Source organism: Schistocerca americana, chromosome 4 (assembly GCF_021461395.2).
Source record: "Schistocerca americana isolate TAMUIC-IGC-003095 chromosome 4, iqSchAmer2.1, whole genome shotgun sequence".
Classification (NCBI taxonomy): Eukaryota; Metazoa; Arthropoda; class Insecta; order Orthoptera; family Acrididae; genus Schistocerca; species Schistocerca americana.
This window is the reverse complement of record NC_060122.1, coordinates 247,113,753-247,137,358: the sequence shown is the minus strand read 5'-3', so window position 1 is coordinate 247,137,358 and position 23,606 is coordinate 247,113,753. Positions and strand designations below refer to the sequence as shown.

The 23,606-nt window shown below is 37.5% G+C and overlaps 1 protein-coding gene across 2 annotated transcripts in view; it reads right to left on the bottom strand.

Moving 5' to 3' along the window:
• Nucleotides 1–7,406: 7,406 nt before the first annotated feature.
• The window catches only part of LOC124613225 (protein cycle), a 996,167-nt gene continuing 979,967 nt past the window's right edge, over nucleotides 7,407–23,606 (bottom strand). For both annotated transcript variants that reach the window (XM_047141899.1, XM_047141898.1), the window contains 4 exons: nucleotides 23,324–23,409; nucleotides 22,995–23,155; nucleotides 16,476–16,614; nucleotides 7,407–8,496 (listed from right to left, as the gene is read on the bottom strand). In XM_047141899.1, coding sequence (XP_046997855.1) covers nucleotides 8,312–8,496; nucleotides 16,476–16,614; nucleotides 22,995–23,155; nucleotides 23,324–23,409 — 571 coding nt within the window. In that variant the 3' untranslated portion in view covers nucleotides 7,407–8,311. The remainder of the gene's footprint in view (nucleotides 8,497–16,475; nucleotides 16,615–22,994; nucleotides 23,156–23,323; nucleotides 23,410–23,606) is intronic.

Genomic DNA, 23,606 nt, shown 5'->3' with positions numbered 1-23,606 from the left:
TGTGAACTAACATGTTACTGTCTTCCACACTTTTCTAGTTTCTCTTTATGGCTGAAGTAGAAAACTGTGCCTCCTAAATCTCCAGATTGTAAATGTATCACCGGTGGGATTGGCCGAGCGGTCTAAGGCACTGCAGTCATGGACTGTGCGGCTGGTCCTGGTGGAGGTTCGAATCCTCCCTCGGGCATGGGTGTGTTTGTTTGTCCTTATGATAATTTAGGCTAAGTAGTGTGTAAGCTTAGGGACTGATGACCTTAGCAGTTAAGTCCCATAAGATGTCACACACATTTGAACTTCTTTTTGTAAATGTATTTTTATGTTACTGACTGGCCAAATGGCTTGCTTTGGTAAGTATAGTTATTTAAGTGTCAATGTATTTGACCACATTTCCTGATTTTGTAGACCATTAGTTCACAACCTTGGGTGGGAGATCATTCTCCTAGGGGGGCATGAAAGTTTTGGGGAGGGGGGGGGGGGGGGGGGGGGAGAGGGCAGGGGTGATGTCAGCTCAGAAGACAGCAGAAACATGCGGTCAGAAAAGTCAAAAATTTTATATTCTTATTACAGTTAGTGAATGCATTTTTTTTGTAGAGTTAGCAAATCCAGATTTGCCTCGCATATCATCCAGTTATTGCTGACACAACACAATCTTCAGTCTGCAGAATACATTCTTTACTCAGTATAATGCCTGTTGTGTTCTGTAGAAGCAACCGGTATTTTTATTGGTTTCGGATGTGGTGTGGAAATATCAGCCTAAAGAAGGTTGTATAATGAAAAATATATTAAGAATGGATTCATCTTTATTGAAAAAGATGATTTCAACTGCCACAATGTGTTGAATGTCACAATGTCCACAGTATCGACTCATTGCAGCCTGTGTGTCTCAATGTCTTCTAACAACAGCTCACCCATCGGTGAAAAATAAACCTGAAGTTTTTTTTATTAGAAAAAGAAATTCTATAAATCACATGAAACTGGATTCTGCTGAGATTTTTCAGCAGCAAAATGAGAAAGTTATTGAAGCATCATATGAAATTTCTCTCTTAATAGCAAAAAACAATAAAGCCTCAAACTACTGGTGAGATATTAATAGAAGCTTCCATTCTTTTAGCAATCAGAAATTTTTCTGGAGAAGATAGTCAGCAAAAAGTGGACAAGGTACCTATTTTAAACAATACAGTAGTGTGCAATATAGGATCAAAGAAATGTCCCTGTGTGTGAATGAATAGCTACTTAAAAGAACGAAAATGTATCAATTTTTTGCTGTGCGTGGTGACGGTTTTATAGCATAGCTCAATAATGTCACTTAATAGTATACTGCTGATCTGTGGACGAGAAGAAGGTAACAGAAGAAATGTTTTCTAAAAACTTGGGAACAACAAGGTTCTGATGCATTTTCTGGCATTAATGAATTTCTAGTTGAAAATGGTTCATCTGGGGACATAGTTGTAGGAGTTAACATTGATGAAGCAAAAGCCGTGGTAGGTTCACACACTGGCTTCCTAAGTACTGACAAAGAAAAAATCCTGATCTTATTTATCCTCACTGTGTGATGAACAGACAAGCGCAGCCTCTAAAAGTGGCTAGCAGTGTAGTTAATATAAAATTAAGTAAAGTGCTCTGTGCACTTTATTTTTTTTTTAGTCCTATGTAATGAGTTCATGCTGAATATCAGTCTTTAATCTTTCATATGCACGTTAAAACTATAAGGTAGAAATGCCACAATAATAGAGACCAGTGGTGCCATGAGGATGGAGGGGGGGGGGGTGGTAGGAGGGGGGGGGGGTGTTGCCAGGTTGTTCCCCTTACTAACTTTTCATCATTCCCTCGATTCAGCATTTCAGTGAACTTCTAGATAGGCAGTAGTGCAATGCCAATGCGTGGAGATTTATCATCAGTGAACACCTGGAACAGCTTCAGAAAGAGTTCAAATTTCACTTTCCACACTTGTCTTCGATAGTTTGGCGCCGCAAATTAGCAAGATGACCCTGCAATAATGTGCAAGCAGTTACTAATGAAATGAAAGAGGATGCAATTGAACCTAAATATGATTTGAATGCTAAAGAATAATTTCAACAAATGGAGTTGGAACTCTTTTGGGCCATTTATAGAACACAGCAACCACATGGCGAATCTGCATGAATAGCACTTGTCTACTTCAGTCACTATGCACGCACATGTGGAATCACGTAGCTGGCAGTTCATTCACTCCATACCATGCAGTGCTCACTTGCCGAGTAACGGACAACAGCCGCATGGCCTTTCCATGGTGATAAGGAAACATAGACTGCAACTATACAGCTTCCACACAATGTAGTGGCGCTAATGGTCCTGGCATGTGTTTCTTTTCATCTACCGAATTTCCATGTTTTATGTACAGAAGGTGTGCACTGTATACCTGATCTTCACGAAGTGTTACCACAGTAAAATGAAAATGAAAGTGATAAGTGAAAATTGAGTGTTATTGAAGGTCATTGTTTCAGTTGTGGAACTGTATATTTCCATGCAATAATAGCTGATGAATTAATGCTTCCTTTCAGTCAGCTGCTAAAATCGCACTGACATTTAGACACATTTTCAACAGAACAAAATAAAAAGATTTAATTTTATCCATATTTTGCAGCCCCAAATGTGACAGTATTCAATACACTGGAATTATGAATCAAAAAGCGTCCTCAGTCACAAATTTTCATGTTTTATTAAATACTGGTACATGATGCATTTTGGACCCTGTGGATCCATCGTCAGGTGTAACTTGTCTTAATACAAGATTTATTTTTTCTCTTGAATGAGTGAAATGTGTATTCCTTGAAAAGTTTTGATGTTATGTTATGAATTTTGTAAGTCAAATGTGGAAAATATGTGCAAAATAGGGGAAAAACTAACAGTGTAAACTTACCACTGAAGAGGCAAACGTACATCTTGAGTGAAGTGATATGTATGAACAGGATGGAGAAAATTATGTGAAATGGTGCTAAAAAGTTAAAACCTCTTTTCTTGGATTATGTGTTACATTTACACTCTTCACTTTTTCTACTATTTTGCGCATATTTTCCACATTTTACTTATGAAATTCATAACCTAATATCAAAATTTTTCATGACAAGAATACACATTTCACTTCATTCAAGAGAAAAAATAAATCATATACTTAGACAAGTTACACCTGATGATGGACCCACAGGGTCCGAAATGCATTGTGTATTTAATAAAACATGAAAATTTGTGATTGAAGGTGTTTTTTAATTTATACTTCCAGTAAAGTAAAAAAGATTTACATTGCGAGTATGACAACAGAGTACATTTGTTAACTTTATTCATAATTAATTAAAAAACTTCAATCCAATACATTATGGACTTTCATGAGTAAATCGAGCAAATGAACTAGAAGGACTCATTACAATTTGAACAGAAAGAGAAAGAAAACTTAGGGTGTAATGGTGAAAAGAGATGAGCATTATTTGAATAGATTGGATAATTATTCATATAAGTAGGTCAATCAAACATATTGATTCACCGATAAATTATCTGTAAATTAAATAACAAATTATATATAACGTCACTGTATCATCTTTGTTTACCTCTTGTACAGAATTAGTATTTGTTCCCTTGGCTCAGTGTAATTTCTGTTTTATAAATAACTTATTAATGGTTTAAATTAATGATATGAATATAATAGAGGGAAACATTCCACGTGGGAAAAATATATCTAAAAACAAAGATGATGTAACTTACCAGACAAAAGCGTTGGTAGGTCGATAGAGACACTAACAAACAGAAACACACACACAAAATTCAAGCTTTCGCAACCCACGGTTGCTTCATCAGGAAAGAGGGAAGGAGAGGAAAAGACGAAAGGATGTGGGTTTTAAGGGAGAGGGTAAGGAGTCATTCCAATCCCGGGAGCGGAAAGACTTACCTTAGGGGGAAAAAAGGGGACAGGTATATACTCATGCACACACACACACACACACACACACACATATACATCCATGTGCGGATATGTGTGTGTGTGTGTGTGTGTGTGTGTGTGTGTGTGTGTGTGTGTGTGTGCACGAGTGTATACTTGTCCCTTATTTTCCCCCTAAGGTAAGTCTTCCCACTCCCGGGATTGGAATGACTCCTTACCCTCTCCCTTAAAACCCACATCCTTTCGTCTTTCCCTCTCCTTCCCTCTTTCCTGATGAAGTAACCGTGGGTTGCGAAAGCTTGAATTTTGTGTGTGTGTTTGTGTTTGTTAGTGTCCCTACCAACACTTTTGTCTGGTAAGTTACATCATCTTTGTTTTTAGATATATTATTAATGGTTTACCCAGAAATGTCTTTGTGGCTTAAGTTCCATACTACAAAACATAGGCTTGGGGTTTGATCCCCAGTTGGTCCTGCGATTTTCTCTGTTCATCGCTTCTTTCACCTATAACAATGACAGTAATGCCAAGTCCAGTTGCACCATACTTCAGACTACCATGTTAAAATGTAGATATCCTTCTAACTGGCTGTATCTATCCAGAGGTGGGAGGAAATCAAAGGCACACCACAGTGCCCTCTAAATCACTGCAGTGCTGAAACCATCCTTCAAACTGAGCACAGCTTTACTTGATTTTCAGTGTAACAAATGAAACACAAAAATCCTTATAGGCGGATGGCCTCAGCAATTTGGGCTATAATGCACCAAGAAGCTGCAATATTCAGCAGCAAATTTAGTCAGCTAGCTGACGGTCAATAGTGACTGATCAGCTGAGCGAGATGGCCTTTCTTCTCTTAACAAACATACTTTACTAAATTATAAAAATTATTTGTCTATCATTTCACTTGCTTTATGCACTGTGGATTATATGTTCACTTACATAGATGTTGGAGCATATGTAAAATATAATGACTCATCTAGTTTTATGCAACGAGTTACGCATGAAAATCTTGTTAGTAAAAATTTACAAATATTGGAGAAAAGTGCCATATCAAACAAGGGAGTACCAATGCCATGAATTATTGTTGGAGATGAAGGATTTGGAACATCTGAAAATTTAATATGTCCTTATGGAGGAAGGAGTACAAAAAACAGCAAAAGAACTTTTAAAAACTGACTGTCTTGGACTTAATGGTTTGTAGAATACAATCTGACAAATAAATAGAGAACACATAATTTTTCTTTGCCCAGTGGATGTTTGAGATGAATTTGCAATTGCCATAATAAATGCATGATGTATTTTACACAACAATGTGTCAGAAAGAGATGGCTACAAATATGAAGGCATATTGCATGTCTCTCCAGAAATGGAAATTCCCCCAAGTCCTACAAGTTGCTGAAAGTCATCATGAAATTTGTTTCAGGATGCAGGGAAGGTACGGTTGCTTTGACAAGTGCAAGGACCCTGATGGGCAGCCACAGAAGTTCTCTATGAGACAGCCAGCTCATAACTGACAGCACAGAGTCAGGTGGCTGTTGCAGCTTAAAGCTGATAGTCTTATATTGAAGTCATGATTAATGATGAATTCAGGAATGTATTGCATGTAAGAATGTATTTTCTTTAGTGTCACAATGGTAAATCTCTATAAATCAAATAAAGCTTCTGATGATCAAACAATGGAAACTCCAGGTAGAAATATCAACAATATGGAAAAGACAGATTACTACTAACTGTAAAGAAGACGAGTCAAGGTGCAGACAGGCACAAAAAATATGTGTCTCTTAATTGTACCTGCCTACAACTTGACATGTCTTCTTTACAGTAAGTAACACACTGTTGATTTCTGATTAGACGTTTCAAAAAGGAGTTGTTCAGAAAGCTAATTTAAAAGAAATGAAAAGTACATTTGTTTAATAAATGACAAAGAATTTGAGCTATATATGCAATTGGATTTCAGATTTATCTATTATCCATAACGATTTTAATTCACAAGATGACAAATAAGTGTATTTATTTGTGTAAGTGAATAACATTTTGAAATATATTTGTTATTCACAAATACCAAACAGTACTTTATATGTGTATTTGTTATTCATCATTCGCAAAAATATTACCCAAGTATGGTAATAATTAAAGCGTATCGCACATAAAATCCACATAGCTCATGCAGCTGTGTGTACGAATGCTCACGCACTGTCATTAGCATTGGTAATCTTTGGCAACTTCCACCAACAATTGCTAAGCGTATTAGTCCCTTCACTTGCACACCACAGGTGCATGTGGGCCACCCATTTGCAGGGCTCTACCAGTTTCTCTCCTATTTATCCAGGAGTGGCGAGGAAAGCCCTAAGTCCTCATACAGTATTCATCAACATACCTAGGTAAGATTAGATTTTTGACACTACCCATCATGAAAACAAAACACCACACTTATCTGAATGTGAAGAGCAACCTTAGATGTACTTTACTAGTTTGAAACCAAACATTCAGAAGCTGCTTAAATAAAAACAATTGAAACTGTTTCACTGATGTTCTGAATTTTTCTTTCATAATACAAAAAAATGTTAGATGTGAAATATGTTGTTCAAGTGAAAATTCTGTCAGATATTTAAGTAAGACATAACGACATTTCTATTGCGTTTGTGAAACCTTTTGAAACCTATAGTTTTGTTTTACTCTACATATTATAACCCTCTTTTATGTATGTGTTATTGTCAAATAATGTTTTTCGGCAGATACAGAAAAATAAACAAAATAGGGGAGCATGCTCTAGCAAATGGGACACCAGGTAGAAAAGGTTGGGAATCAATGTTGTAGAGAGAATGGCATACCTAATTAATGGAAGCATTTATTAACTGTTAATTTGTAAATTTAACTTGCCTGAGGCATTTCTTGATTTTCTCTCTCTCCATTTTAATGTTCATGTCTCAATTAGTCTGCATACTGTAGTGCTAAACATTAAAATCTGCATACGTGAAGAGCATTAACAACAATAAACTGATAATTAAAGCAAGAACAAAACTTTTGTAAACCTTTTTTATTATTATGAAATTGAAAGAGAAAGGTGCAGAAATGAACATCAAGCCACTTTTCCATTTCTCTCTGTCCCCCCCCCCCTCCCCCCCCATTTAGATCCACTTGTTAAGCATTATTTTTGCAGTGAATAAATTGGAACTATTTTCAGGTAGCGTGCTTCCAGGTCTTTATAATATTGTGCTTCTACCTGTATGTGTCACTGTTGATCATTCTTATTTTGCAGAAAGTAATTTCACTGATGGAACTAATTACTGTTGTCTACATTTTATGATGCATGGTGGTCTTTTCTAAAAATTTGCTCTGTCACATCACTGGTGTTGTGAGGTAGCCTATTATAGAAAAAGAAGGTAAATATTAATGTTTTGTTAGAGTAGCTGTTTTTCTCCATAACTAATTTAATTTGGAAAAATTAAGTTGCATAACTTTACTTATATTTTGGGGTAATAAGTATACCAACAGCAAAAACAAGAAATATAAATATTTATATTTGATAAACAACATTTAAAATGCAGTTTACATGCAATTTCTATACAAAATTTAACAACAAATCTTCAAGATCAGTGCACAACACACATTGAACATTGGTCCAAATAACATTTTTGCCTGGCAAATAATGTCAGATTCTCTTCCCAAAGCTTCTGTCGAGAATGCATTGAAAAGTCTTTGAGTACAGAGGCATAAATATTTACAAGAATATCTTCAAAATTGACACTAAAATTTCGTAATAAAATACATTGTCCGTGTATAGCATTATTATCCATGTTTAAGGCTATAAGTTCTATGTACTTCTTGGATGCGTTCTTAATTACCGCATGGCCATTTCATTCAAAAGCACTTCACTTAACACTTCTGGATGCTACTACACGATAATCACTTCACTGCCAAAACATTGAGCAATGTAGAAAGTGTTGTTGCAAGCTACATATTTACCACAGTCCTGAGACCAATAACAACCCTGAGAACATTCCATTTCTTCATTTTCTATTTTGAAAATGAGTTTTAAAAATGTGATGTCAGTTAAGTCTTGTAGCAGTGTGAAAGGCAAGGAGACTTCTCAATCAAAATCTTTACTTCAATAGCTCCTCATGGAATGTGTTTCAGAAACTCTCATTGCTTTCAGAAGACCTTGTATTTGCTAACTCTGACATCAAAATGGCTTCTTCTTCAAAAATGAGCACAATTACTCCTTTTAAATACTGTTGTCCATGTTGCAAAAGTATTAAAAAAACCTTCTACGTTGCAAAATGTTCTTTGCATGATGCCAAAACCTACAGCATTACTAAATATCCACTCAAATGTAGAGTTCGGATGCAGGTACACTCAAGGTATATACAATTTGATTTTGTGCTCGATGGCTTTGTTAGAGCTTCATGGCAGAGGCCATGGAATGCCAGAAAAGTCAACAGGTCCACCAAGCCCAGCATCAGCTTCCAATAGGCTCATTATGACTGCCATTGCTGCTTCATCGTTGCCATCATTGGAAGCATTAGGATTCGAAGATTCAGGCAGGACATTGCCGTCAATCATTTGAATAACTTCATCTGGATCCACACCTGTAAATATAATGCTTTTTTAAATTTATAATCAGTATATTTATGTATTGGGATAATAATAGTCATCTCAAAACTGTAGTAATTCAGTGCTATACAATAAAATTATTGTGGATGATAGTAGACCATTTTCTGACAAACAATTTATTTAAATAATATGTGACAGCACACTGAGCATAATACATTCTCAATGGATAACCATTACTGATACAGGAAAGCAACATGTTGAAGGACTGTACAAGAAGATAAACTTCAATAGTTTAAACTGGAAGTAGTAAAAATTGTTGTAGATTAACAGTTGCAGAAATCAAAATTGTATGCAGGAATTAGAAGATTCTTTTATTGTGATGCCCAGAATGTATGGAAGAGAGGTGCTTGCCTCAGAATTGCTTCACAGAGTAACTGATAGTAAACAGAATGAGAAACTGAAGAGTCACTGGGGAATTTTGTATTGGATGGAGCGGAAATGATAAAAAACAATTGTGATCTTATTTTTACAAACAGAAGAATAAAATTACAAAAATCTTTGTCTTAGACAAGAACAAAGTACCTCAAAAGGACATGAGCCAGAGCTTTGTCTTTCATATGTTAGGCTTTGCAAATTTACTTATGAACTGAATTGAATGGTTAACTCACAAGGGGTAACATTGCAGATTTATTATATATAGGAGAAGTTGCTGTCACTGTGGAGCTACAGCTTTAATTTCCAGCACATAATTGCTTTAATGTTAAATATATTGTTGCTAGTTTGGCACATGCAGTGTGGTGGTTAGTGTCTCTGGCGTGAATGCTGTGGGTCACCATTTCAAACCCAACCATCAGCAATTATTTGTTGCTTCAAATTTATCATTTCTAGGGGGCTCTTTAAACATATGTAAACATTTGTAAATCCAAATATTTGATGTCTGTATAAATACTAGCATTCTGTTCTGTCTGCAAATTGGTGTCAGTAATAAATGTGCTTTCAGTTCTAAGTGTTTTATTTCACTGACAACTCTGTCTTCAGTTCTAGACTAGATAGTGGTTCTGATGTGAGACCACCTGGTGGAGATGTCACATACTTCAAATGATCTACTTCACTAAGTCTCTAATTAGGCTATGTAAAAGCCATCACCCACACGGAAATGAATCAGAATACAAGCAGTGCAGCGTTACTAAGATCCATATATTTAGGAGACAAATGGATTCCAAAACAGTAGTAAGTCATCTGCATATCAGGCCTCCATCTGTGTGCTGGTCAGGACCCAACAAAACGGCTGAGAAGGTTCCCAATTACAGCAGGTGGGATGACGTGATATGTTTGGCACATGTATACTTTTAGTTGGATGGCACAGCCCAAGAACAGTGTGGCTCAAGTGGCTCAAGAACAATGAAAAGAAGCTCAATAGCTAGGCCAAATTCTAGCAGAGCTGGAGAAAATGATTTACGAGAATTGGCAGTTAAGTTCACTTAGTGGAAGAATTGACAGACAGAATGTTTTGGTCGTACACCACATCATATATCTGAATAAGAGAGAAGCTGGAAAAATCTTACAATTGATGAAAGGAATCACAAAAGAAATGTATCAAGCTCTTTTGGTAAAGAAAGTTACAACAAGATAGAATTCATCCACTTAGTTCACCTATCTCATACACCAGATAGTAAGGCCAGAGATATAGCAATGTTTGACAGCCAAAAATGTTGGACCAAAGATACAAGAGATAGCAGCCATGAATGTTGACCATATACATGGGTAGTTAATACAGAACATTGAAGAAGAAGTGTATCAATCTTTAGAGCCAATCTTTGTCGCTAGTTGGAAGTGCCACGAAGAGTGAACTTGGCCATTACAGACTTACGCTGCAGCTGTCAAATGACAACCTAGCACCCAATCAGCATAGGTGCAACCAATTCCTACATCAAGCAGAATAGCCCACAGAAGAACAGATATTTGGAAAACAGAGAACAACATACCAGTGTGTTTCCACTGTGGATGCCCTCGACATATTGTGCGTTACTGCAGAGAAGGCTACACTACCAGATACCAGCCAACTCAACAGCTCTGTTCACATCAATCAATTGCAGACAGTTATAGTCTACGTCTTCATGATTACTCTGCTATTCACAATAAAGTGCCTGGCAGAGGGCTCAATGAACCACCTTCAAGCTCTCTTTCTGCCGCTCCACTCTCGAACGGTGCACGGGAAAAACAAGCATTTAAATTTTTCTGTTGAGCCCGATTTCTTTTATTTTATCATGATACTCATTTCTTTCTATGTAGGTGGGTGCCAACACAATATTTTTGCAATCGGAGGTATTGGTGATTGAAATTTCATGAAAAGATCCCGTTGCAACGAAAAATGCCTTTGTTTCAATGATTGCCAGTCCAATTCACATATCATGTCTGTGGTACTATCTCCCCTATTTTGCAATAATACAAAACGAGCTGCCCTTCTTTGAACTTTTTTGATGTCATCCATCATTTCCACCTGATGCAGATCCCACACCACACAGCGATACTCCAGAATAGGGCGAACAAACATGGTATAAGCAGTCTCTTCAGTCACCCTATGGGACAAAGCCCTTCCCCATACCCTGGATGAGGTTACTCTCCAACATGCTCTAGACATTCATCATCGCCATAAAGGGGTACCTGTCACTTGCCGAACTGCCGACTTCAGGAAAACTAAGCCACCACAGATGCAAATCCTCCAAGGACAAAAGTCACTTCCATGTTAGGAAAATGTCATTAATGCCTTCATCAGTTGCCAACTTGTCTGGGGACTAGTTAACTCAGTGGATTTCTTTTCTGTAGTTTTGGATGCTTAGCATCATCAACCAAAGAAGACTATATTCTATGACACAAATGTGATTGTGCTGAAAGTTACAAATGGAAAGTACTTCCAACTGACTGAAATGTATACAGCAAGAATAACTAACAATGACAGAACACAGCCTTTCAATTATCATTTTAACAGACTGTATTCATAACACTATCCTTGTATGGGACTTCTTTCAGACATCACAGGCAATCATAGGCTGTGAAAAATCAGAGCCCAAGATTGGCAAAGCTTTTCCAAGAATCACACAGAACAAAGATTACTCTGCGTGTTGTTTGCCATTGAAGACATTGTTATCCCACCATCGTCCGTGACACAATTTCTGGTCATCAACTGAAATGCTAAGTTAAACTGTCAAACTTTTATTGACTGCAAAAAGCTACTCAGGCACACAAAATATACTTGCCACCATTGATCATGAGCATTTTAGGTGGTCAAGGACAACTTTGGCTCACTAATGGTCAAGAGCAGCCACAATTCATGCCTAAAGGCATGTGTGCAGGGACAGCCAAACCGATCCAGGAAGGACAGCTTAGAGTCATTGACTAAGAACTGTGCCTCATTACCACTACAGATGGTACAGGGGAGGAAGCTACTATCAAACTGCCAATAAGATCTGGTCTGACCAAGGAACAATGATGATGAGTGATAGCCATTTTGCATTAATTTTTGGATGCTTTCAGGTTTGGAGTGGAGAAAAGACAGACCAAGAGGCTCATGGTAAACACCGTATCAACTCTGGAAATCATCCACCAATTAGCCAGCACTCATATGAGTGTCACTAGCTGAATGATGGGTAATTTGGAAGGAAGTGGGGAAGATGCTGCAAGATGACATCATTGAACTTTCAAACTGTTCTCGGCTCTCTCATGTGGTCCTTGTGAAGAAGATGGATGGAACTGGCATTTCTGTGTTGACTACCGATAACTGAACAAAATCACAAAGAAAGATGTTTGTCCACTGCAGTGCACTGTGTACACTTTAGTCTGATTGAACGGAGTAAAGTATTAATCAACTATGGGCACACACACAGGCTACTGCCAATCAAGATAGCCAAGGCTGATGGGAAAAAGACTACCTTCACAACTCCTGGCTGCCTCTATGAGTTTAAAGTTATTTTGTTTGGATCCCAAATGATGGACAGCCTACTTCAACACCTTATATCAATGTTCGCAACCTTCCTAAGATCCTTCTCCTCCCACTTTTATCAACATTATTGCCTAAATAAACTTTACAATGAAAAAGAATTTTCTTTCAATACTTTAATTTTTAAAATGATGAAAGGTAAGTGACACTTGGTTTTCATAGGTGTTTTATTAAACCACAAACTAATGAGTCAATCAAACAATTGGTTCTACTTATTTCTAACAATCTCTTTTAAGGAATTATGAAGCAATTCTTAGTTTATTATGAGTGCTATCATCAACTCCTCCTAAGAAAAGAAAGGTAATTATCCATATTGAGAGCAGATATTTGTTATAGAACATGCTTCCTCTGCATCACTCATCTCATTAGTGACACTTGCTTCACCCATACCTTGAACCTCCAATTACAAGCAACCGAGTTAAGCTGTGTGGCCTAGATTAATTGTTTAAAGATCACTTAAATGCTGAAGGTCTTGTTTCTGAATTAACAGATATTTTAGGACTTCAGGCTGCCAATGCTTCATGTCTGAATACTGCCAATAATAATAATAACAATAACAATAATACAGTGTAGTGCCTGCATAACTGTAGTAACCATTACATAGTTACTGTAGTGTTGTTAATTAGTTAATTTATTGAAACTTCCTGACAGATTAAAACTGTGTGCTGGACCAAGACTCGAACTCAGGACCTTTGCCTTTAGCGGGCAAGTGCTCTACCAACTGAGCTATCCAAGCACGACTCACGCCCCGTCCTCACAGCTTTACTTCTGCCAGTATCTCGTTTCCTACCTTTCAAACTTTACAGAAGCTCTCCTGCAAACCCTGCAGAACTAGCACTCCTGAAAGAAAGGATATTGTGGAGACATGGCTTAGCCACAGCCTGGAGGAGTTAATTTATTGCTGTGAAGTGAGTAATGAAGCTATTTATAGTCTGTTGCAAAACTACCTACAACTCAGAGAACATATTTTTATGCGATATTTAAGCATAAGTGATATATATGTCTCAATTTACTGTCACCGCCTCATAATACAAAGTATATGAGCAGTAAGATGTCAGTGAGAAAGATGATGATCATACCTACATTTAGCAAACTGCAAACCCCACAACACTGTCATACTTTAATGCTAGTGTTTGAGTAAATGTAATTGCTGGTAACTTATGCAAGCAGTGTTATAGTCTCACAAAATATTGATAACAGTAATGATCTTTTGAAAATAATTCACACAATACTGCCCATCATGACATTCACTTACAACACAGTGAAGCAAGACACTAAAGGCTTCATATCGATTTTTCTGCTCTATGGTTGTGAGGCTGAAACAACTATGGATACACAGTTTATGTTTTGACCAGATGGTATTCAGGACAACTACATGAAATGCTTCCTCACCAAGACCAAAGAAGCAAGACAGCTGGGTGGCATATAGACCCTGGACACTCAGGAAAAGGACTGAGAGCACTACAGTTCCAAGCACTGACCAATGAGATACAGCCCAGGAAACTAGATTTGGATTTTTATTCCTGTGTGGAAAGCAGGACTATCGGGAAAGTTACTCAAGTGCTGCTTTGGGCTGTATCATATCCTTCATCACTTGCTTTATGTCACAAATGAAGTAGAGACTCTTCACCAAAAAGACAAAAGTGCAGAGACATTGTCCATGTTCTCCATATGAAGCCCTACTACAACCCAGAGGCACATATTGATGATGGGAGGTTCAAGGAAACTGAAGACCCACTCATCAGTCACGAAGCTTTGACAGAAGGAGCTACCTTCGATGCTCATTGTAGTGAAGAGGATGTAATTACATGGCTCTAAAGCCAAGATCCACCAGTGCTACTGTACAGAGAACCACTGAATGATATAAATCCTCGGTGCTGTACTTGGCTCCAATGAGGGCTTCCCAAACAGTGGGAGGGAAAAAGACTGTGTACATGCCCCCATATGAGCCCTAATTTCTCTTATCTAATCATTGTGGTCCTTACATGAAATGAGCTATCCTGGTCCATCAAGAGGCACTAACAACTTCTCCAGTTCTAGCACTTTATGACGAGAATGCCAAGATAGAATTTCCCAGTGACACCAGCAGTTTTGGAAATGGGGGAGTTCTAGTTCAAATGTAAGAAGGTGCTGGAAAGGTGATAGCTAATGCTTCCAGAGTACTCTTAAAGTCCAAGATGAACTACTCTAAAACCATGAAAGAGTACCATTCACTTTGTGGCAAACCACCATTCTGTCACAGTGGTATTTAAAAGTAGACACAAACAGAAGGATGCCAACTGCCCTTCAAGGTATGCTTTGGAGGAACACAAATGTGTGGACGAAATTTCAGTCATCAGTACATTAAATAACTCTGCTGCTGAACAGAGGGAAGGTCCAGCCACTGTAAAGAATACTGACACTGTAAAGAATACTGATGATGGAAGTGAGTGCCACAATTCTTCTGAAGCACGGAGCATCCCGTGTGATGATGTCTGATAACGGAAAAGATTTCAGTCGAGATTAGTATCATCGGTAATTTCATCTTGGAACATCAGCCACAGGATGACGAATGCCTACCATCCAGCGATGGATGGCTTCACAGAACACTTTAATAAGCCACTGGCAGATAGGTTCTTGTTGTATGTTGAGGTAATTTTATGTCGCAACATCACTACAGAATGATGACTGCCTATCATCCAGAGATGAATGGCTTCAGAGAACACTTTTTCGAGGAAAAGGAGCAATGTCGTGAGCTCTGGGAAATGCATTGTGGTGCAGTGGTTAGCATCAGTGGCTGGCTTGCTGTGAGTCTCCAGTTCAAACCCAACCACCAGCTCTTATTTATTATCTTGCATTTATCCTATGTGGAGGGTTCTTGAAATACCTTATAACTGCGCTCTTCATCCAGAAGATCTGTTCTATTGTGGCTCAACACTGGTGTCAGTAACAAAGTGGTTTCACTTGCAAGTGTTCTATTTCACTGGTGGCTCTGCCTTCATATTTGGACTTGATTGTGGTTTTGACATGACAACATTATGTGGTATTTTAAACTAGGAGAAACTTACGTGGAACTTGAGATGATAGATGTGGGAAAGGAGGCAGTTGGCAATTCAAAAGAGAGAAGAACAGAGTGAAAATAATCTCCATAGAGATATAGTTTCCCATATTAGTACGCATTCTTGCAGCAACATAACCTTTGATACACACCAAAAAGAATGACCTAATTTCAAACATCCATATTTGTTTATAAAAACATACTACAAACTTGGAATGAATTGTGAAATAATCACAAAACCGTAAAGTTTTAGCTAAGCTATTACAAACAGTTTATGTGTCTGCCAGCAGCAGCATGAACAACATTTAGACAACTAAATTTAGACAACTAAAATGTAGAAAATTAATCAACAAGAATATCTGCAAGTTACATAATCTATTTTACAGCATGTGGTGTTCTAATTTATACCATTAAAAGATTTAAACTCTGTTCTGTCAGTAAATAAAAGCAGTTGTTTCCACCTCTGGAACTTTAAGTGCATTGTCAGAGGATAACTACAGAAGCAGACTTTTAACTTTCCATGTTAGAACATGTAAATTACATATTTACAGAGAATATAATATTCTGGTGACAATCTACATTATTTACTTCATGAAGATAAAATATAGTTGTGAGACTTGTTTGTACATCTTAAAAATAACAGTATCACTGTTAATCTGTAGTATAAAAGAGTGCATATGATTAGATACAGTTGTATCTGGTCTGGTGTGTCTAACATTATCCACAAACTGAGCATCTGTAATGTAGGCTACTGGGGAAATACTAGAGTTTCCATTTTTTGCACTACCACTTTCATTGTAGTATGTTGCCTTATACATTAATTATTACATTTTGAAATACAAAAATATATATTTTGAAAAACTGTTTAAGAAGCTTCTGCAGGAAAATCTAATACATTCAGTCACTGATTGAAAAATTGTATTTTATGAACATACATTAATCAGAAGCGTACTAAAGTTCATAACAAAACAGCAACATACCTGGTTCATTCGCTATAGACAATTGCACATTGTTCCGGATATTTGGGAAACTTGTTCCACCATTGTTGAGAGGATTTGAGCGTGTGGAGCCATTTCGTTGCTGAGGTAATTCATTGGAGTTGCTTGTTGACATCTGTGACTGTAAAGCCATTGTATATGTGTTATTATTTGCTCACTTATAATTTAATATCAAAAACAGAATGTTAACAACAGATGCTCTAACTGATCAACTGTTATTAGGGGCAGCAGACAAACACAGAATTTTCATTTTTACTCTGTGTAAGGTGAGGATAAAGATGAAGAATGAAAGGAGAGGACAGTGTAATCAAAGCATTATGAAGATCACTGTGAAACAACAGAATAAGTTTGATCAGTATGAAGCATAAGCATTTAGAGAGATTCAGTTTCCAGAGAAGGGCAGTATGTTACAAATTTGCTGACCAGACAAAAATAAATAAATTAAGCTTATCAAGGCCATGTCACAAATTGCTAGACTAGTAAAAAATAAATATGTTGGGCTCCTCTAGAGTATGAGCTGTGAAACAGGAATACAAACTGTCATCACAACTGCCCCCTGCCACCTGACACCTCTATCCCCTTGCATTCTATTATTTGTAATTCCTAAGGGATTTACCAATGCAGTTATTGTTACCTGTAATGTACTTCATTTTCAAACATGTGCAGAAAGCAACTAACAGTTTTTTGTCTTCATATGATCATAAAAGTAGGCTTGTTCAGTTCCAGTAAAAATGCTTTTCCATTAATTGTTTTGAGATGAAAGCTTTCTTAAGGTTGGTTTGTTTACTATTTGCTTCAGAATAATTACTGACTCCTCTGCATCATTTTCGACACCATTCCATCAAATAAGAATCTCTTCAGTATTTAAAAAATGGTCAAAAGAAAGCAAGATCAGAGTTTCACAGACTATCGACAATGACTTCGGATTGAGGAGGGACTGGGAAAAAATGGCTGTATTTCTTTCAAAGAATCCATTACAGCATATGCTTTAATTGGTTTAAGGAAACCACAGGACACCTAAGTATCCAGTAGCAGCAGAAATAGTAGCCATTTCACTTCCACAGAATGTATATGCACCAGGACAACTGGGAAATCCAGGACAAAGTCAGGAATTTTTTAAAATTCACGAATTTGTCACTGTTTTAGTTTTCAGTTAAATATTTGCCATTTTGGCTGGTAAGAACAGATACTCTAACAAAGAATTTTTCTTAAGTCCACTTCTGCAGAATAATTCTGCAGCAATAAAACATTAACAAGAAAATAACAACAAAATAAAACCTTATTTGCAAAGAAAATGTGCCATTTACACAAACAAAACACGGTGTACACACAAGCATCTGCCAATAGCAAGCTCTGTCAAAGGCTTCAGGATGAAGACTACACAATACTTTGTAACAAAAAATTGTTTTCAATCAGTGTGGTGTCCTAACGGTTTATATTTCTAACAGGTCTCAGGAAAATGGTGGTTTCAGAAGCACTACTTTCAAGGTAAATTTCCTTTTATGCAAGATGAATTATGTTACATCTGAGAATGTGTGATGAATTGCTTAAATCATGGAGTGTATAATTATACACTATAAATATAAAATATAATTATCCTTCCAAAAAACTATGAGATGAGTTCTTGAGCAATTTCATGCATAACTGGCTTTTTTGTGGAAGAGCTGAAGTGCTTGAAAGAACATGTATTCAGCCAGGTAACACATGAAATGTTTGGTGCACAGCAGTGAAATTTATAATAATGTGCTTGTTAGAAATATTCCTTTGCTGCAATTTAAGCTGTGGTCTTAGGTTCCTGCCTAACCACAACCTCAGAAAAACAGCAAAAAAATTTTGATGACCAACAGTGTAAGTGAAAGCTTTGCTTTTCTTGTAGCTATACTGTATGTATATTTAAATCATTAACTTTTCCTAATAACTGATGTTTCTATTGGCTAACTACATCAAACATCCTCTGCTCTTTACTGTCATTGGCTGGTGAGATGATGTGACAAGAGTTATGATGGACTGGCAAGAGCATATAATGCAGCACAATATCCATTTCAGTGCTTCGAAAGCTACTGTGCTGTATTTGGTAGAATGTATATTTATACTTTCATAATACCAAAAAAAAAAAAAATGTTGCCTTGCATGAAAGATCTTTCCGAAACATACTGTTTATTTCTGGGTTTCATTTATTAAAGTCACTGGAATTCTACACCGATGTATATAACCTTTACCATTCAAAGGATTGATACATTTTACAGCTCGAAGGTGTAGTATATTGTCACTTAAAATGGAAAGAAATGTACTTTTACATAGGGTATAGTGTACTGTCATCTGGGACAAAGTGTATTCTCACCAGGGAAAAAAGAGTATTTTTAACTAGGAAATCTGGGAACTTCTTTTCCTTGTCCACATCCTGCATCCATTGCTAGATAAAGGTCTCCTCTAATCTTTGTTATGCACTACAGTCTCCGGATATGTGTGCCCATGCTGCTCCAGTTGTCATCCACTCACCTGCCACAAAATCATCACCTTGGTATTTCCTCATCTTTAGGAATCTAGCAATCAACTTCTTCAGTTCATTTATCACCTACTTGCACAGTGACATCTACACAGTCATAATTATCACCTCCATTCCCATCTGTTTCCTGATCTATTTGATTGTTTCCCACCTCTTCTGATAATTCCCAACATGCATTTCACTGAGAAAGGTGGTGCAGTAGCTAGCACACTGGATTCACATTTAGGGTAGCGCTTGTTCAAATAACCATCCATATTTAGGGTTTCTGTTGTTTTCCCAATTTTCTTATGGCAAATGCCTCCATCCTATCTTCAATTCAAACTTCTATTCATTACAATACATAAAACCCTGTCACTGACTGTATGTTACAACCTAACATTCGTATTTATTTATTTTTAGCATGCCTCTGTCTGTTGCTTACTGAGCATCCCTCAATTTTTGAATGTCTCATTCCAAGAAGTCAAAACGAGTAATATGTTACTGAATGTAAACTTTCCTTTACTGTCACATTGGAAGCTATGTTTGGAAAACTGTATTTAGTTTATCAAAATCACTGTAGTCCATTTTACTCTTCTGTTAATTTCTTCTGTTGCTCATCCAGTTGTTTTCTTCAGCTGCATTCTCATTAGTCAGTTCTATGTACTCATTTTTAATTTCTAGTATTTATCATTTGCTATATTACACATTATTTTAGTCTTCTTAGTACCGATTTTCAATGCATTTTTCAAATATTCTGCAGTACGTAGTCCATTAACTGAAGTTTTCTCTGTACTTGAAGTATAAACTGCAATCTTCCATTTACCCTTTAACTGCTCTGGACATGTTAATGCTCGCGCCTTTGTACCTGTCCCAGTGTGCTCTGAACGTGTTTACGCATGCCACCAATCCTTCCACCTGGTATTCTGAATGTGTCTGGTAAGTGCAACAAACATGCACAGCATTACAATATGAACTAAATGGTTTGTAAATTAGTCTAACGAGCTGTAGCAATCATTTGTATGTTATAATAGAGTGCGAGAATATTTTACAGGTATATCTTACATTTGGTTGAAATGAACCAGGAACCTAGTTTGTTGTATAGTCTGTGAAATTGTATTAACCTATTCCTTTCACACTATTTGCCTCTGAGATAAAAACTCTTGCACTGCAACAATTGGATCAACATTTTCAACACTATCTGAGAAAGCTGTCCAAGTTAGTTATGTCCATCTCTCATCTGTGTGTACAATTATCTGTCAAACAATTTATCACCTTCATACAAGCCCCCTCACTCTTTAACCACTCACAGCTATTAGACTGCAACAAAAATCAGTGACACTCCATAAAACACATTGTTTGAATCATTCATTGGTCAATAATCACACAAAAAGACTGAAATTTACAGAGTTTTTGGACAATGTCCTTCTTCAAAGCTGACAAAAACACTAACACAGACAAGACCATATTCTCTCTACTGGCTACTCTTGCTTGTGTCTTTGGTCTGACTGGGTTAGACTTTATGTTGGATGTAGTTGGTGAGAGAAGCAAGAAGAAGGGGAAGGAAAGTGAGAGATGGAGGGAAGTGGGGCTGATAGCTAGGTAGAAGAAGTAGCAATAAAATGGGATTGGAGTGTTGCACCGGTAAGCCCATCCTAATGCACTAATGCAGGCAAGGGAATCTGCATGTGGCATACAATGCCATGGAGGAGCATGTTAAGAGGAAGGTGAGTTATGGGGTGGGTGGGGGTGGGGAGTGAAGAGAGAGAGAACAGAGGAAGAGGGAGTCCATTAAATGAACAGTAGCTATGTGGATGGAATTTATTGGAGTAAGGTGGAAGACATGAGACGGTAATGGAGCTGGGCGATACACCAGCACTAGTTGAGATTAAGGTCAGAAGGACTGCAGTATCAAAGTATGTGTTACAAAGACAATTACCATCTGTGTGCTTCAAACAACATTGCGTTGTAATGGCAGGGAGGGCTCAACACAGGTTTGCGACAGCCATGAAGTTGAGCATATTGTGCTCAGCAGTGTGTTCTAACACTGGATGGTCAACTTTGTTCATGTTGACAGTTTGATATTGGCCAAGCACTCAGATAGGCATTTGGTTGCCATGCTTCCATAAAAGGCTATAAGGAATTATAGGAGAGTGGGCATATGACATGATTATTTTCATAGGTGGATCTGCCTCTGATATGTTATAATATGGATGTAATGGGACTAGAATAGGACATGGTGTAATCAGAGTGTAGGACAGTTTATTCACTTATCCTTCCAACACAAACCATCTGGCAAGAGACTGAAAATGGGCATGGCAGAAGGTTGGACCACAATATTTTATAGGTTGGGTGGGCAGCAAGAATAACACTCGGGGAGAAGTGACAAGGATTTTGGGGGGAAATGGGAAGGATTTTGGAAAGGTGCACCTCATTTCCAAGCAGGATGACAGGTAACAGAAGACCTGGGAGAGGATGTGATTAAGTTTTCCCAATCTTGTCCCAAACACTCTCCCCACACTCCCAGCACTGATGAGAATGATTACAAAGGTATCACATTCAATACTGAACCTATGTTCAACCATGCTGCATTTTTTTTCAAGGATATATACTTCCTTTTCTAGCTCTCTATGCCATCCACCCTACTGATAATAGCTAACTCAACAAATAAACTCCAGCTCAAACCTCCCTGCAACTGTGAGCTTTCTCCACTTGCACCCTGTATTGTCTTAAAAGGTAAATACAGCATTTATTTGAAAGTATAAAAACAAACAGAGTTTATTGAATGTAACAGTTTATTCTATGTTTTATCTCCAGATAATTTTTAATTTTTGTTAACTCATCAGTGCACACAAAGATGATTCTCCTATTTCCAATTAAAAAGTTAAGCTATAAATTTGAGAACCAGTGATAAATAACTTGCTGAATTTTGTGTCTATGGTCTTATGTATTTATTTGCATGTTCTGAATTGGATTATGTGTTACTATTTTTTTATCGATCATAATACAGGTTTGATGTGGTCCATTGCAAATTCCACTCATGTGCCAAGCTCTTCATCTCAGAGTAGCACTTGCACCCAACATCATCAATTATTTATTGGATAAACTCCAATCTCTGCCCTCCCCTATAGTTTTACACTTTATAGATCCCCTAAGTACCATGATACCCTGACGACTTGCTACATGTCCAATCATCATGTCTCTTCTTCTTGTCAATGTTATTCTGATATTCATTATCTGTTAAAAAAGAGAGTGAACGTGTGTATGTCTCGAATCTCGTTCAAAACCTTTGGATCATTTTCAGCCAGATTATGCACAGAAACAGCATGCCTCTTGAGTATCAGTACTGTGGGATTTATAATCTCCTAATTCCAATAGGAACAGAGATATGGGCAAAAACATGTTTTTCTGCCCCTGGCATATAGGCTGCCCTACACAACAGGCATGTTGTGTGGGAACAGTATCAGCCTGCTACTTCAACCTCCATTGCAGAGCAGCCTACATGTCAGGGGTAAGAAACAGTTTTCTGGGTCCTGACATGTAGGCTGTCGTACGTGGCAGGTGCTTCGTAGGAGTAGTATCAACCTGCTTTACAGAAATTTATTTCAAGGACTAAATATCCCAATGAGCATGACTGGGCGCATGTTGAAATCGGTAGAGGAGGGTCTGGACAGTGAGAGGGGGAGAGGAAAATGGACAGAGGAAGTGGAGGAGGAGGAGATGCATGAGGTGGGTGGAAAGTGTAGAGGGTTAGTGAGCAACAGAAAAGGAAGAGAGGTAGGTAGAGATGGACAGAGAGACGGGGAAGAATGATATGGTCAGAGAAAGGGTGGAGGCGATGGACCATGACAGGAGCAGGAGGAAACAGACAGATAGAGATGGAAAGATGAGGTGGATGGACAGATGGAGGAAGAGGTGGAAACAGAAAGAGAGGGGTGTGCAAAATATGTGTTGAAAACACACACAGGCAAAGCCATGGGCAGAAGTCTAGTAACCAATAAAATGTCTTGAGCACTTACTGATGGCCGTGTTTGATCAACATCTGGTGAGGGACTGCTGCCAGGTGATGAATCCGCTCCTTGTTTCATAGAATCTAGCACTTCTTCAGCAATCTGACGACCAATTTTGCTGGCTTCTACATGAGTACTAATGAATCGTTGCATTTCTCTGTTTCCATTTGCTGCAATAAAGCAATCAACCTTGAATTCTGATTGTATAACTGACAACTTATTGGTACCACTACTTCAATATATTTTGAAGATGTAGTTTTTTGTGTATCTCTTTCTCTATTTCTTCCTCTCTACACTGCATAACATCTATTACACAAAAACACTGTTTTAATACTTACATTGTGTGAAAAAATCAAAACCACTATGTGAGTGGTTTGTCCCTTCAGTCTGTGGTATACTGCTTTCAACAGTCCGAATGTCAGACCTGCAATAATTTACTGGTGTTATTTATCATGTACACAATCAACTGATAAAAACTTAAATAAAGTGATTGCTATATAGACTTGAAGTACTGTGTGCTTCATCTTCATTTTAACATATATGCTAGATGTGTTGTGCCTTCACAAACTGTATGAGATTGTAGTCCAAATATAGTTACATATAAATGCAACAGAAAACAGT